The 16,661-nt window shown below is 44.2% G+C and overlaps 1 protein-coding gene across 6 annotated transcripts in view; it reads right to left on the reverse strand.

The window, feature by feature from the left end:
- MYO7A (myosin VIIA) overlaps positions 1 to 16,661 on the reverse strand; it is a 1,239,317-nt gene that overhangs the window by 561,984 nt on the left and 660,672 nt on the right. For all 6 annotated transcript variants that reach the window (XM_069640000.1, XM_069639997.1, XM_069640001.1 and 3 more), the window contains one exon: positions 5,054 to 5,175. In XM_069640000.1, the coding sequence (XP_069496101.1) occupies positions 5,054 to 5,175 (122 nt within the window). The remainder of the gene's footprint in view (positions 1 to 5,053; positions 5,176 to 16,661) is intronic.

The following is a 16,661-nucleotide window of genomic DNA, read 5'->3' on the forward strand; positions in this document are numbered from 1 at the left end:
CCAACAATTGGGATATAAATTTGACATAAAACTGATAAGAACATCAACATTTTATATATAAATTGGATAAGAACCTCGCTGTAGGGTATGGATTAAGATGAACCCTGTACATGTAATTGCACTCAGATAAAGCAATGGAGGGAGGGGTAAGTAGCTGCAGATTATTAAGGGTCTGATTTCCATTCTGTATAAAACTGATAAGAACCCTGATGTAGTGTATAAATAGAGATGCCATACCCGAGCCTTATACATTTTATGGAACCCCAAAAATATGATCACAAAAATAAATAAACAAAAAATAAAATAGGAGCCCACAGTCTAACATCATAGTAAATGAAAAGATACATGGGACCGTTCATTAGGTACACAGGCTAGCGTTCGCCTATTACACCAGTGTGCACAGGGACAGAGTTTCCTAAGTAATTATGTGGCAGAAAGCTTCTTCCTCCAGGTTTGCTCTCCACATCCTGGCAGCCAGCCCAAAAGACATAATTGCTGCCTGATTAGGGAATCAGCTGCCAACGGAAGCTTAGTGGTGGTAACCGGCCAGGTAGAAGTGCTTCCCCGGGGAGGATAACTTACACCACCAGGTGGCCACTAGAAGAAGCCTGGATTGCAATGGGCAGTGATCGGCCAGCATTGGCAGCTTCCCCTATATCCACCCTAGCCACAAAGATTTAACAGGGATTTCCCTGCTCAGACATGCAAGCATGGCAATGTGGGGGGAATTCCTTAGATATCACTGGGGGGGGTAGGTGTGTTTATGCTACTGCCATGCCAGCTCCTTCCGTCAAGTACTAAATCAAGCTGGCAGCCTGTGCCACTTGGTTTCACAATGGTGGAAAAAAGGCGGTCATGGCCAGGTCTGGGGGCTGGAGGTTCAGCTACTGCCAGCAGGGCAGGTAGCAACACCATCTTTTTGTGCCTTCTTTTCCACTAAGTGGCAAATTGGGCCCTAACTCTTATATGTATTTCCTGTGCTGCAACCTCCAGAAGTCACCAGATCAAGAACACAGTTTCTCCCAACTCGGGATATTGGACAAGTGCTATCCCAGCTGCAAGAGGTCAAAGCTGTACTCAAGCATATCATGTTTTTCCCTCAGTCTCCTCATGCTAGGCACAGAGCGAGTCAGCATTTCAGGAAGTGGAGAAAGGGTCCAGCACCCATGACTGACAACTATAATTAGTGGAATCTTCTGTTTTTTTCCCGAATGAGGAACCGCGTCCAAGTAGGTGAAAGAAATTGGCACAGGGCTCTTCTTAGCCTTGTCCTTCTTAAGGCTTTGGCTCTTGTTACTAAGATGAGTTGAAACTGTGGAACGATTGAGTTTGTGTCTGCTCAACTGAGCATTTATAGAATGGGACTGCAGAACTGGTGGAGATTTGAAGGGCTTAAAGCAGGGGTCTGCAACTGTTCACTCTGTTATAGACTACAAATCCCATTAGCCCTAACCTGAGTAGGCAATGCAGAGAGATAATGGAATTGAAAGTCCAACGCATCTAGAGAGCCTCAGGTTGCAGACCCCTGGCTTAAAGGAACATATCAGGGATCTCAAAACAATTGATGCAATCATCTTGCACGCAGGGTTAAGAAAACAAGGTGTCCCAAAAATTGCTGGTTATTGGGATCCAGCTGCTCTTCTTACCTGTAGGAAATGGCAAAAGGTATGTGGGGAAATGTGGGCTTCTCCTCTCTTGAGAACGCATCCAAATGAGCAAGCCTAAACACATGCATTCTCCCAAATCCTTCGTGATGAACAATGGGTTTTTTGGACGTTGCACATAGGTGTTTTTAGATTACAAGGATGAAATACATGCTTATCCTCTAAGAACCCCCCGCCCCCAAAACCCACACGATCACTATGGAGCACTTCCTTACCATTCCCTGACATCCCTAGGGTATGTAAAGCCGTGTTCATATTAGAAATTTGACATCCATAAAGCCCACAAACACTATGAATATTTTTTGAGGCTGGGCATGATCGAATCTCTACTCATCAAACTACCAGTCACTGATCTTGGGAAAATGACACCTCTGCCAACACAGAAAATTGGCCTCATAAATGACATTAGCTGAGGCTGATGGGTAATGTATTCAGAGCACAAAACCTAGACGTGTAATCTACCATGCATGTCTGGGAGTCTAGGTACACTTGCAAGGCACCTATACACAAGTCTTTCCAAGTGCCACAAGACAAAAAGACGGTCCTAGTAGTCCTACATCATACTGCATGGTTTTCAGGAGCTCGAGTCATGAGCGGCAATATGGATTTGCCACTTTGGTCACCACAGAAGGAATTCAACCTTGAATCTCTGCTTAGCAACAGAAAAGCACTGATCATGTTAGAGGATGGCTTAAGGTACCTCTCAGCCTGCTAACCAATATACTAAGGAAAGTGAAATGAATGACAATTTTAAGGTGCCCTTCCACTGAACCTCAAGTTCTTGCCTGCCATAAGTATTAGCAGTTTATGCTGTAATGTCTGAGTTTCCACACCACCCCTGTCCCTCATCTGCCAACAAGCAGATGCTTATTTTGTTCCTTATTGGGTACAATGGATCTAGTTGACGCAAACAGAAATAGAAAGAGAGAGAGAGAGAGAGAGGTACTGTGAGAGAAAGAGAGTGAGGGAAAGAGAGGGAGAGAGTAAAAGAGAGAGAGTGGTACTGTGTGAGAGAGAGACAGAGAGAGAGGAAAAAGAGAGTGAGAGAGAAAGCGAGAGGGAGAAAGTGGTACTGTGTGTGTGCAAGAGAGAGAGAGAGAGAGAGAGCGCGAGGGAGAGAGAAAGAGAGGGAGAGGCATTGGGAGCAAATTTGACCTGTCTGCAAATGGCCGGGGGTAGGAGTGCAGCATAGCAGGTTGTTTTGCCTTGCAACATAAGCCTATTCATGCCTTACCCTGACTGACTGACTCCCCTGTAAGATCTACCACCTTACACTACACACATAACCCCCCTGCCCCCAAAGAAGGGCACCACAGGCCTAGCCATTAGCGACTCAACACTGACCGAGCCATGCCTTAGGTTTACTCTTTAGCCCTGTCACTCTCTCACATCAGCATCTAACCATATCAAAAGAGCTGTAGTTTATCAGATCTTGGGCTCTTCCCTATGGATAACATACTCCTAAGTTTCATCAATACCACAGGTTTCACACTGACCCACTAATGACCCTCACACACCTTTTCTCTTACAGAGTCTAGCGCAGCTAGGCCACCAGTAGTGTCAGAAAGGCGCTATACAAAACCACTTACATTACGTTACATTACTGCGGCTTTATGGTGTAAATTCAGGCTTAGAGACACACAATTGGTCAAATTCATGTCGTTTAAAAGTTAAACGTTTGGAGGAAAAGATCAAGGCATTCCTGAGTCATTTGGCAATGGCTACTTAAAATTCCTGTCTCATCAAGATTTCCCTAGAACGCCTTTCTGTAGATTTCCTCATGGCGGTATTTGTCTGCATTGCTGCAGGTTTATTTACCAACTTAAAATAAAGACTGGGGGGATCCCCTCTAGTATTTGGCTGCACCTTGTTAGTAATCACTGCTGGCAACTTAATCATAGCATTATTACAATCACATTGCTTCTTCAGTAGCCACACTTCTCATATGAATGGTTCTTTTCTATTATTCAGCCTTGTTGGACATGCAGTCGTTCTAAGGCACACAATGTGGCCAATGCATTTCGGACCACGTGTCCATCCTCAGGGCCGATTCTGCATACCATAGAAGTCATTACTCAAAGAATAATGCCCAGTAGCCTTATCTCCAATCAATGTGTACCCAAGGACCAAGTCAGGTTCACTGCTCAGTGTATTTTGTACGTGTTTCTGTTCTATGCACATTGCTGTAAGTAAATATAACTACTACCGTTGATAGGTTTTTGCATGACTTTTTTACTCTTCAATAGACTTAAGATGCAGAAACGAAATGCTGCTTGCATTCCAAATGAAAGTGTGTTGTTGTCTGCTTAGTGTGAACACATATGTGCCCTGATAAACATGTTGCTTGTGTTTGCCAAAAGAGGTTTGGAGCCATATTTTGGAAATCGCGTCATTTCAGTTAATCACGTGTCATTGCTATTTGCTGTATTTTCAGGGGCGGGAAAGGAAAATAATGTAATTTGCAACTGAGAAATACACTTTTATCTTCCAACACCAACATCCCTCCATCGCTCAACTATGCAAGGAAAGTGTAAAAGTGAATCACGTTGCGGTTTTCTTTAGGCCAAAACTTTCCATCCCTACAAGCACAACTATCAGTAGGCCAGACATTGCCCGAGTGCAAAAAGCATTGTCGTTCAATTCATTGGGGCACCAGGGCAAATTCCACACTCATGCACTGGTCGAAATGGGCGGGAGCGGTGCTTCTCTACTTTCTTTTTTAAGTTTGAGTGTTCCTACACTTTTATTTTAAAATGAAACTGTTCCGGAATGGTTTAAAAGTGTAGGAAGAAGTTGAAACTTGCACTTCAGGGCACTGCATTGAACATTCCCTTAAAGAGCAGGTGTGTTTGTTTGGGGGTTTGGACTGCACGCGGGAGGCGGCGTGGAGATGGAGATTGTGGGGAGGTGGGGGGCAAGGGTAGGCCAGCAGGGAACATACTACTACTTCTTTGAATACACTTCAACCAGTGCTAGGACCAGCGCAAACATTGCCAAGCTGTGAAAATGCACTTAAAGAAAACTTTTGCACTAGAGCAACTCCTGCCCTGATGTTAATAGCACTAGCACCAATGCTAGTTTTATACCCCCACCCCCTGCCCCCTCTGAGCCTGATTACATAATGTCTGCTGGGTGCACAAGCCAATAGAAATCTGGATAATGTTATTTGTGCGCCCAGTAAACACCGGTATTCCAAAAGGGGCAGCACTCCTAGTTTTGCAATGTCAAATGCAGTGCTCCTTTATTTCTCACTTGTTTGGGGGCACGCCTCGTTGCAGAACATGCGCAGGATGAAGCCATGCTCCCTCCAGGAGAGCACAGCCCATATGGCGGCAGAGGTCTGCCCTAGAAGACCCTGCTGCAGGGAAGACACTCTGCCCTTTACTTGCCTTCCAATATGGGGTTGGCTTCCAGCACCTGCTGCTCTATCCAGGAGTGTTGACCGCTGATGGCCGCCAGGAACTGCAGGATCAGTTTGGTGCTTTCCGTCTTCCCAGCCCCTGATTCACCACTGCAGGAAGGAAACAGAAACACATCAGCATCCCTTCAAGCACATTCTCTTCCAACGCCAGCTCATCTCACTTGCCAGTATATTTCCCAGATGCTGTTGGCAGTAATGTGTTGTACAATAGTGCAGTTAGCTCCAAAAACCTATTTCTTATATTTGTTGCAGGAGGAGCTTATCATACATATGGCGCTGTACAAAGAATAATATGTTGTGTGTTCTTGATGAGGCTGTTTTAGAGAAATCCAGATATGATGGGTAAAAGAAAACATGCAATCCAGACAATAGCAAAAGACAAACTGTGCAATTGGTTTGTATGTTTGGGATGTTACTAGGTGGATGTGCAGAATACACATGTAAAAGAAAGCTGTCTAGTGTGCCCCTTCTGTACACAGTTGTCTAAAAAGTGTTGTTAATTACTGCTACTCTAATGTCCAGTAATTCCATTATTTCTGTACTGCGAGGGAGATAAAAGTGTGCATTAATGTTTTTAAAAAATCCACAAGATTCAACAGATCCTCACAATCACCTTTCCAGACAAGGAGATTCTCATCAATGTATGTGATGCACAAACAATGTTGTTCTTCCCACAGATTTTGCCCCACTTGCGTTGACCCCCAATAACCCAGGAGAAGGTTGGCATAAGTAAGCACAAACAGAGTGCCCATGGCAGTACCATGTGTTTGTTTATAAATAAATGTTATTAACAAGACAACATTGTTGTTCTTGAAACCAAAGTCTATAATGTCTATGATCATGTTTGTATGTTCTTCCAATTCCGCTGCTCTCTCTCATAGAAAGTTAAAGTAGTGGACTGCATTTAGTCCATCATTATGTCAAATCTAGGTGCATAGGAAGTTCACATCTAAAATCATCAATTTGTTATCCAGTCCCAGATGTACACTCTGAATGTGTTGTGTTTATTGCATCTCTGGTGTCCTTGATGTCTGAGGAAAAGGAGGTGGTACACAGCAAGACTACAAATAGTCAATATAACTGGACATTGGTGCACCGAGTGAGTGATTGAGCTCAAGATTGATCTTCTTAGAGGATTCACCTAAGATCTATTAGCGGTTGGTGGGAGGTTGGGAGTAAGAACGGCTGGAAATTTAGCAAACAAATATTTAAATGCATCCTTATCAATCAAGCCCTTACTGAGCCAACCTTCCAATTTGTTTGCAACACTCGATTGATAGCTAATCGAGAGGTCATTGATCAGTTTGCTTTAGCAGGCTTTTCTCTAAACTGTCTGCCTCTTTCAGAGTGTTTGATGACAATACTGAGGTCCTCTATAAGTGTTTTAATAGCAGCAAGTTGTTTCTTTGGTAGATTAGCTTGAATCCATTTATTCCTAGCAAGCACATCTTCGGTCACTCATATTTTGACGGTAGTACTGGTATTATCTTACAAGGAGTGTGGAAAAAGGTGGATTTTGCTTGAAACCATTGGCTATATTTAAAGTATCTGTGTTAACCAGACCTATTGTCTCGGGAGGATAGCTCAGGGGCAACGTGCTCTCCTTGAAAACAAGACTATGTGGTGCAAAACTGGTTCGATGCCTGGGTCCACGTTTAGAAACCTATGGGTATTAAGCACATTATAAATAACCTATCATATCATATCTAAGGCGGATTTCGTCCAAGGCAGATGAATTGTTGCTGAACTCCAGTTGCTGTAAAAGTAATGTTTAAGGATGTCCAATAGATACATTCTCATTACATGTGCTTCCTTGTTGAACTCCATGTTACCACCATGAAGCTTATATAACCTCAGTTTCATAAAGAATGTATACAGGCCAATTTTTCAAATCAACTAAATCACAATTGTGTTTAGCAACTAATAAAACCCTAGATTGAGAACATATAGTTCATCTATATTCAATGTACTTCATGAGAGATTATTAAAAAAGCCCTTGATTTCCTAATTTGACTCTATTGATTCTGTGATTAGGATCTGATCAGATTGATCTGATTTTTCTTTAGTCTGCCTCTGTATCCTTGTCCTCCTGCGATCCCACTGCTCCTTCTTCTGTGACCTTGAGATGTTGCCCATGGTGTGTAGAGGACCCTCATGTCATTTGAACACAGCGTTCTGGCTACGATTGCTCATCAGTGGATGCTACTTCATTCTCACTTGAAGAGACAATGTCTGAGGAACTGTTTGTGGTACCTGAGCTTGGTTTCACAATTAAAGTTAATCTTTTTTTGTGAAGGTGATCTTATTTCTTTGCAAATGTGTAAATCCAACCACATGCATGGGCCCTTTTATCTTGATAGAACTTTCAGATTTTTCACTGTCTAATCCCTTTCAAGTTGTTTGCCATTTTGCTTATAAATGCCTCAATGAATTCAGAGTCCATTCAGATTTTCATGCATTAACTTGGTGTGTTTAATTAACGGTCTAGGCATGCTGTCAGAACACATCTTTAACCCTTTTCCCACTACTCAAACAGTTTGCTGTTCATGTACTAATGAATGGCAAACAATAAGATATATATGTATATATAGACACGCATATTTCATCAAACTGACACCACATTTTTAGGACATATTTTTATGTTCTGAGGGAACTGAACGGATAAGTATGTAAGCAAAGTAAACTGGTCTGATATAGCACCCTTCGGCCATTTTAGTTGGCCTTGTAAGGAAAGAGGGAGGGTGTGTTAGTGGGGAAATGGGAGAGGCAGATGCAAACCTTTTGGTGTTCATGGGTGTAGGTAAGAAGTACCCAAGTCCGGTCCCTCTGGTTCTGTGAGTTTGATGGTGGCACATGGGAATCTGTTTACCAGGAGGGGAGAGCTCAAGATCTGATATATTGCAGTGCTCGGGGTCTGGGTTAGCTTCTGATGTGGGGGAGTGTGGTAGAGATAAAGAGGTGTCCTTCAGCATAGCTTGAATAAGGTTTATGAAGTAACAGGTCTGAGGCAGCCATGTGTGAGGCTGCCTTGAGTTATATGCTGGCAGGAAAGGGGTGAAGCTCAGGGCATATTCTGAGAATGATCGTAGACGGGGAGTCAAGAGTTGGGGAAGTAGCTCGTCTGGGAATGCACTTTCAATAGAGAATGAGTTTTGTTATCATGAAATGTTTTTGAAAATTTGAAGCATATACAGACATTGTAATTTGGAGATTAAGTGATTATTTCATTCATAGGACACTGCAATGCAACAAATTCACCTTGAAGCCCCCAGTGAAACATCTGAGGTCGCAGCCGCAGTGACATGATCCAGAGTGAAAACCAAAGCACCCAGATAACAGTAAGTCTAACAATGGCTGTTACATCTGAACGCCACTAAAAAAGCAAGAGAAAGATTCAACAACACAGAAAACACTTCCACGATTTAATAAGACCTCTTTGCCTTTTCTCGACAGTTCATAACCACTACGCAGATGCCCGGAGACCAGGATCACTCCAATCTTTTTTTTATTAGATTTGAATAGATGATCCCACAAATGTTCGATAGGGTGGACTTGTCAAGATGGATACTTGCGTTACTGGACATATGCTTTTTAACAGACTGTGTACTTTAAACTATTGGACTACTTCGTGCAGGACAGGTGATATGGCCTTGCTGGGCCCCAAACATGTGACCTGCACAGCTTATGGCTTTCTTTTCTGATGTATTGAAAATAAGCACTAAAAAGATTATTTTTATAAAGAAACAAGAGAGCTGTGTGGATCTTAGTCCAATGGACATTCCATAGAGGAGACCCACAACAGGGAACACATTTAGCACCAGCTTATTATCCACAGAAGGAACCTATATAATTGCACCAGTACATCCTGCTGCTCAGACAGGTTTGCGTTTCCAAAAAAGAAGGCTCTTAAAATGAAAAGAATCTTGAAAGCAGCCTGATATTTGACAAAGAGGTGACACATTTCTAAGTGTAATGTGTCCTCCAGATTGAAAGATGTACTTTTTAGGTCACAAAGGAAGAGAATGGTGTACCAGCGAGATCCTTGGAGAGTCAAGACAACTGCTGAAGAAGAAGGTTTCATTTTCCTGAGAATTACATTTACTCTAGTTCTATCTTGAGTCTACTGCACTAGAGATTCAAAGGACACTTTTTATAGCCCCGACCAGTACTAGGAATATAGATAGTATTGTTTTGTTGGTTGTACAGGCCCTTGCGGGTTAGCAAAATAATTAAATACTATTCAGTGTGCAACTCAATATTCATAGCACTGCCACTGGTAGGCTTCCAGCCCTGAATTTGTGGTATCACATTTTAAGAAGACCACCTGGTTCACCGTTCAGTCAAAATAAATCAGATGGTAAAACAATCAAAACCAAAATAATATATTCAGTCAAAAAACTTTAGTTCAGGGACAAAGGTGAATAGATTAAGTGCAACAAAACCCTTCAAGTTCACTAAATAAATATTTAGTTGAAGTAAAGTTAAGGTACTGATTTCATGTAACAAAACCCCAGAAATGTGGTAGGTGTTGGAAGCTATGGCGATTTAACCATGAGACCCCCATTGCCAGCCCCCACTTCAACTAAAGAATTCCTCACTGAATTTTAAGTGTTTTGTTGCACTGAACCTATTCATTTTAACTGTCCCTTAACTAAAGTTTATTCACTGAATTTCAATGGTTTTGTTATGCTATATCTCCCTATATCACGCACCACCTGTAATTCTGCCTTTTGTCTTCTGATAACATAACTGATGCAATATGCCATATCCTTTGTTATCAATAGGTGCTCACTAGATAAAAATGGATTACTAATGCGATACTGGGACAAAGAAAATGGATGGGGTTAAAGATATGAATTACTAGTGGGGTCATGGGCGGCGGAAGAGGGATGTCGGGGCAATGACGAAGATGGATGTGGGAGTAATGACATGGTTTACTTAGGCTACTGAGATGAGGAAGAGGAATGTGGAGGTGATGACATTGAATTACTATTGGTCTACTTGGAAGAGGCGGAGGGATGTGGGGGTAATGGCAGGGATGGGGAAGTGGGATTGGGTAATGACATGGATTATTATTGGTTAACTCGGATGAGGAAGAGGAATGTGGAGGTGATGACATTGAATTACTATTGGTGTACTCGGAAGAGGCGGAGGGATGTGGGGGTAATGGCAGGGATGAGGAAGTGGGATGTGGGGGTAATGACATGGATTACTATTTGGGAATTGGGACAAGGAAAAGGGAAGGGGGGAAATTACATGGATTACTATTAGGTTACTGGGATGAGAAAGACAGATGTGGGGGTAATGACATGGATACTATTGGGGTACTGAGACACAGAGGGAGGAGTTTGGGTAATGCAACAGATAACCGATGGGATACTGGGATGAGAGAGATAGGGTGATGGGGAGATCTTCACTGCTCACATGCCTTCACTGCTAAGTCACGTGAAAACATTGTCCAATCAAAACAAAGGCTTTTGAAAGCATACATCAGCACCACTCAAACTTCTGTTATACACTTTTTATTTAATGGCATGAACCAAATAAAAGCTTTAAAAGCAAATCCAACAATACCCAACAATAATCGCTCCATTATACATGCCACACATTTTCGGTTAATTTAGGAAGCAATCTCTGACATTTTTATTTTTAAATAAGACCATCGGGAGTTGATTCTTAAATTAACTTAAAATCAGTGGTTGAAGTGGGCGGGAGCAGTGCTCCTCTCCTTTTCTTAATTAAGTTTTACTGTTCCCATACATTTATTTTCAAAATAAACCGTGCTGCAATGGTTTAGTTTTTAAATAAATGTGTAGGAAGAATTAACAGCAGGTGCATTTGGGGGGATTCAATTGGGCGTGGCAGGGGGAGTGGTGATGGGGTTTTAGGGAGCAGGGGCAGCCCAGCAGGGAACATAGTTCCACTACTTCTTTTCGTACACTTGACCACTGCTTACAATACGCCTCTGGCCCTAACTAGCATTTACTGTGGTTGCCGGATCTCAGTATTTTATATTTGTTAAATGTTTACTCGTTTCTTTTGTCACTCGCAACGAATCGAGATTCAGCTCCAGGTCTTGGAAAAATGTACACTATCTCCAGGCCCCAAACCCTCACAAAGCATCCTCTCTTACCCTGCCCACGTGCTCGCCATCCTCAAAACTACCCTGCTCACACTGCAGTTTCCAAAAATCAAATTAAGATCTTAATCTCGATTTGCATAAAGGGCGGATTTCAGAAATGAAAAGCCTTTGTGTAGCAATGGTCCATGGGAGATAACTAACCTTTCGGGTACATGGGCACCCCGCTCTCCACCAAATTTAAAAAAACGACTGGTGGGTTGATGTCAAATTAACAAAGGGTTTCCTTTGAGGGCTTTGTGCCCAATAAAGATTGCCCATGCGACTAGCGCAGGAAGTCTTGATTCTATTAAAGACACGGAGGCGAGCATTATGCTTATTCTTCTTTAATTACTGCTAACCACAGCTTTTAAAATCTTCTTTTGTTTTCATCTATAACATTTTTTTTTTTTTTTTTTTACTTGAATAACAAAGAAAAAGGAAATATGAAAACATCATCTTTCCAAAACATCACAAACTACTCTTCCCATGAGGCTTCTCTGTCTAGTAGTCCCCAGCCTCTCTTTCAATGTCCAATCAGTCCATCTTCCTCACTATAAACCCCTGAAACTCTGGGTCCCTTCCTCTTCTTTTGCGGCGTATCCAATAACTGAACAAAGTCCAACTCCAATCAAATTCTCAAAACTCCAGCCGAAAGGTCTTTTTTTTTTTTTTTTTTTTTTTTCGACAACTGGCTGTACTCTAAATTCGCTGAACTGACTCCTTCCATACTCTAATCTCTGCTATTCTTTTGCTCTTCTCCTATGCAAAAAGAAAAACACTTGTTAGGGAAGGGAAATACAGTCATCTTATGTCATAATGAAACTTATACATAATCTATTTGAATCAATACAGATCACAACGTAACATAACACTGTATTTCATAGGGTGGGATAATGCTCGCCTCCGTGTCTTTAATAGAATCAAGACTTCCTGCGCTAGTCGCATGGGCAATCTTTATTCTATGACAAGACCGGAGGCGAGCATTATGCTTGTTCAAAGCTTTCCACCACAGCAGCAGCTATATTGGATACTGGTTTGAAATAAAAAGTCTTAAAGATTGATTCGCTTGACCAGTCTGCTGCTTTCATGATCTCCTGCAGTGGAACTCCGACTGCAAAAGCTCGTGAAGCCATCGCTCCTCTGGTAGAATGAGCTCCAAATTTAGACGTGTCTATGCCCGCCAGTTCCATTATCTCTTTCACCCATCTGGCTATAGTAGCTGATTTGACTGCTTTGTATGGCTTTATACGCGCTATAAGCAATTGCTTCACTCCATGCGGTCTAACGTCTGTTGTCGCTGCTTCATAACACTTAATGCAATTCGCTACGCACAATTTCTCATTATTTGGCCAATATGGATATGATATCACTTTAGAATTAGACTTGGTACGCTGCGCTATGGTAAACGCTATCCCCTCTGGGTAATACATTTTCCTATCTATCTCCAGCGCTTTGACATCTGAAACTCTTCTGCAAGAAACTAAGCAAAGAAGCGTAGCCAGTTTGCCCGAGAGCTGTTTCCCTGATAAAAAATTATTATCCGGCCATATCTGAAACAGCTGTATCACCTTCTGTACATCCCACAGTGATGAATACTTTGCTCCGGGGGGCTTGGACATCTTCACGCCCTTCAGCAATCTGGATATTGCTGGGTGTTCCCCCACCGGAGCGCCGTCCACTAGCTCGTGCCCTGCCGAAATTGCAGATCTATAAACCCCTACTGTCCTGAAAGCTCTACCTGCTACAGGAAGGGTGGCTAGGAAATTCACTACTTGTACTACAGGTGCTGAAATGGGAGATATACTCCTCCTCCTGCACCATAAGTCCCAGGCTTGCCATGCGGAATTATAGCTCCTGATTGTAGATGGAGCCCATGACATATTGATAAGTCTTGTAGCGTCTTCTGAAAGTCCCGGCAATCGCCATCTGTGCCTGAAATTCTGCACGCTATCAGATATAAAGATCGATCCTCTATCAGAGGATGGGGAACTCCTGCCGGATCCACTAGCAAGTCTGGTCTGCATGCAATCCTCTGTGGAAAATCCGTAGAAAGTTCCATCAGAACTGGAAACCAGGCTTGTGACTTCCACTCTGGCGTCACTATCACTATCTGGGCTTTGTCCCTGCGCACGTTTGCTAGTACCCTCGCCAGCATCGCGAAGGGGGGAAACGCATAATGTCTCTGTGACCCCCAGTGGTGCAGAAATGCATCGGTGCCCTGGGCTTCCGGGTCTAGTCTCCAGCTGAAGTAATTCGGTAGCTGAGAGTTCAGTCTCGAGGCGAACAGGTCCATGTGTAGGGGACCCCATTTCGCTTCCAGTTTCTTGAAGACGTCCCTGTGTAGTCTCCAATCGCTGTAGTCCACTAGGTGACGCGAGTTCCAGTCTGCCACTGCATTCAGGGCCCCTGGTAGATATTCCGCCGTCACTGCGATATGTCTCTGCAGGCATTCGTGCCAGAAATTCTTCGCTAATTCCGCTAACATTTTGGATTTGGTGCCCCCTAGTTTGTTGATATACCTCACTGCAGATATGTTGTCCATTCTGAGGAGAATGCTGCAGTGCGCTCTGTCTCTGGTAAAGGCTTTTACTGCGAAAGACCCTGCTAGAAGCTCTAGACAACTGATATGTAGTTCTAATTCTCCTGCTGACCATTTTCCCCCTGTTTCTAGCGTACCACATCGCGCTCCCCAGCCGGACCTGCTGGCGTCTGACTCTATGATTAGCTCTGGCACGTCGCCGAAAATGGCTCTGCCGTTCCAGGCTTCCATATTGTGTAACCACCAGTTTAGCTCGGCCTTGCTTTCTTCGTCTAGGGGGACTAGTCGATGGTATCTCCAGCCTTTCCTCAAGTATTTGATCTTTAACCTCTGAAGGGCCCGATAATGTAATGGGCCGGGAAAAACTGCCTGAATGGAGGCTGCAAGCAGCCCCACTATCCTGGCTAGGTAACGAAGCGAAATCAGCGGCCTTTTGAGAGCTGCTTTCAGATCTTTCTTGATAGCTTTCATCTTCTGAGTCGGCAACTCTAACGTAGCTTTCTTCGTATCTATGGTGAAGCCTAAGAATTCTAGACGTCTGGTGGGCGTTAGCTCCGACTTGCTCCTGTTTACTAGGAATCCCAGATTGGAGATCAGCTCTATTGCCCAGAGGATCTGTTGCTTTAAACAGTCTTTGTCTTCGGCCATGAATAGAATGTCGTCTAAATATACAATCATCCGGCACCCTTGTTCTCTGAGTGCTGTTGCTACGGGCCTCATAAGCTTGGTGAAAGCCCATGGGGCGGATGCTAGGCCGAATGGCAGGCATTTGAATTGCCAGAGTTCGCCTCTCCATCTGAACCTTAAGATAAGCGTCTTTTAGATCTAGGCGCGCAAGCCAGTCCCCCTTCCTGAGCAGATCTCCTAGTAGATGGATCCCCTCCATCTTGAAGTGTTTGTAAACTAGCCAGCTGTTGAGCTCCTTCAGATTGATTACTGGACGAACTTTGTCCTTGCGGTGCACTAGGAAAATATTGCTCAGGAAGGAAGGATCGCTCCCTATCGCTCTCTCTATCGCATCTTTTTGCGCTAAGGTCTGAATCTCTGCATCTAAAAGAGATTCTTCCACTTGGGTCATCTGAATTCTGAGAGGGGCCTGACTCTGAACTGGATGATCTAGAAAATCTAGTACAAAGCCTTGTACTGTCTGATTGACCCACGCGTCTGATGATAGCTCGCGCCAGCTGTGCAAATAAAGCGCTGTCCTGCCCCCTACTGGGGGGTAGGTCATTGCGTGTTCTCTCACCTGAGTTATTGTTTTGATGTCGGTAGAATCCGCGCCCTCGGCGCCCTCGCGAGCCTCGGCCTCTGTTCGGGAAGAAGGCGTCTTGCTGCCGGGTCTCCCAATATTGGGCTCTGGGGCCTTGTGCTCTTCTATGATTGAAGCGGCCGGTCGAGCGGCCTCTATATCGACCGGCCCCTGAAAAAACTCTCCCCGGGAATACCTTCCTGATGGAGGCCTGCGCTTTTTCCAGCGCTGTGTATGTTCCAACGAACCTATTCATCTCCTTGACGAATGTATCCCCGAAAAGGAGGCCTTGGGCGCTTTCCCCCGCTTCATAGGAGGCTAAGTCCCCCAGCTTGTTATCGATCTTCAATAAAGCTGACCTGCGGCGCTCTGAAGATATGGCGCAATTTGCGTTGCCCAGCATGCAGACTGCTCTCTGAGCCCAGCTCGCTAAAATAGACGGGTCGACTGGTTCACCCGTATCTCTGGCTCTCTCGGCCAGATCCATTATTTTGGCTATAGGGCCAGCAATGTCGAGCAGTTTATCTTGACATGTTCTCCACGCCCTGTCCATGCCTTTCCTAGTATCCTTTCCTGCTTTAGTGATGAAGGTCAACATTTTTGTATCGAGCTCCGGCGTATCTGCCACTTTGCCGCTTAGCTCTGGCCTTGGACATTCTGCTTTGAGCCTGAACCTAATGTCCTTTTCCATAGGCTTCCTCATCTTGTGGGACATATATAGGGCTACGCGTGGAGAAGGTGTCCAGTCTGTCGATCTGGGGTGCCTTATGGTATCGGGGTCGAACATATCCGATATGTCTTCCTCATCCGGAAGGGCCTCCACACTGCTGGCTTTGGGTTTGTGCACGCTCTTTTGCGAGACCACGCTCGCTCTGCCTATGCTGCGCACATCCTCCTCTGGCTGTTCTTGATCTGAGAACTCCGAGGATGACGAATAGGCGTCCCCTATGTTTTTCGCCCCTGGGGTAGGGGGTACGAGGTTGGGCAGGGCTGTCTTCGTAAGGAAGGCACTTTTAAGCCTGTGGAAGGCATCAGCCACCTCTAGGGAATTGTTCTTCCCTGTACTTTCGCCCGGGGGAGTAGAAGAGAATTTTCTCTTCCGGGCCACTTTCTTCCCCTTCTCACCTTTTCGCAGAGGATCTTGTGTGGAGGTTCCTTCTCCGGGATCATCGAGCGTGCCAGCCTTCTTGCCCAGTATATCTTCCAGGACTGATAGCCTGTCTTGCAGAGGTTTAACTCCCAGTGCTACGGCTTGCACCAATGAGTTGCCCAGAACTCTTTTGAAGCTCTGGGAAAGGTCAATGTCCTCTTCCATACCTTCTTCCAGACCTCCTTCACTCCCCTCACTCCATGCTTCCTTCTCCATGTTATAAGCCATGGAATTGTATGTGCTGCGACGAAGGCTCGTGGGTGAGACACTCAGCCTTCCCAGGTAAAGACACCAAGGGTCTGCTGAAAGTTAAAATAAATGCTCTCTCTCCCTTTTTTTTTATTTTTTTTTTATGATTACTCCTGATGAGAAATGCCTCTGCTGGTCCCAGGCGAAACGCTAGTTAAATAGCGAATTCGCGTATATCTGGGATAGGAAACGAGTGTGGGAAAGGGTCTGCCGTTCGCTTATACGGAAAGGAAATTTCTGAGCGCGAATTCGCGTTCTGCGTGTGCGC

Source organism: Ambystoma mexicanum, chromosome 7q, assembly GCF_040938575.1.
Source record: "Ambystoma mexicanum isolate Mex_15411 chromosome 7q, UKY_AmexF1_1, whole genome shotgun sequence".
Classification (NCBI taxonomy): domain Eukaryota; kingdom Metazoa; phylum Chordata; class Amphibia; order Caudata; family Ambystomatidae; genus Ambystoma; species Ambystoma mexicanum.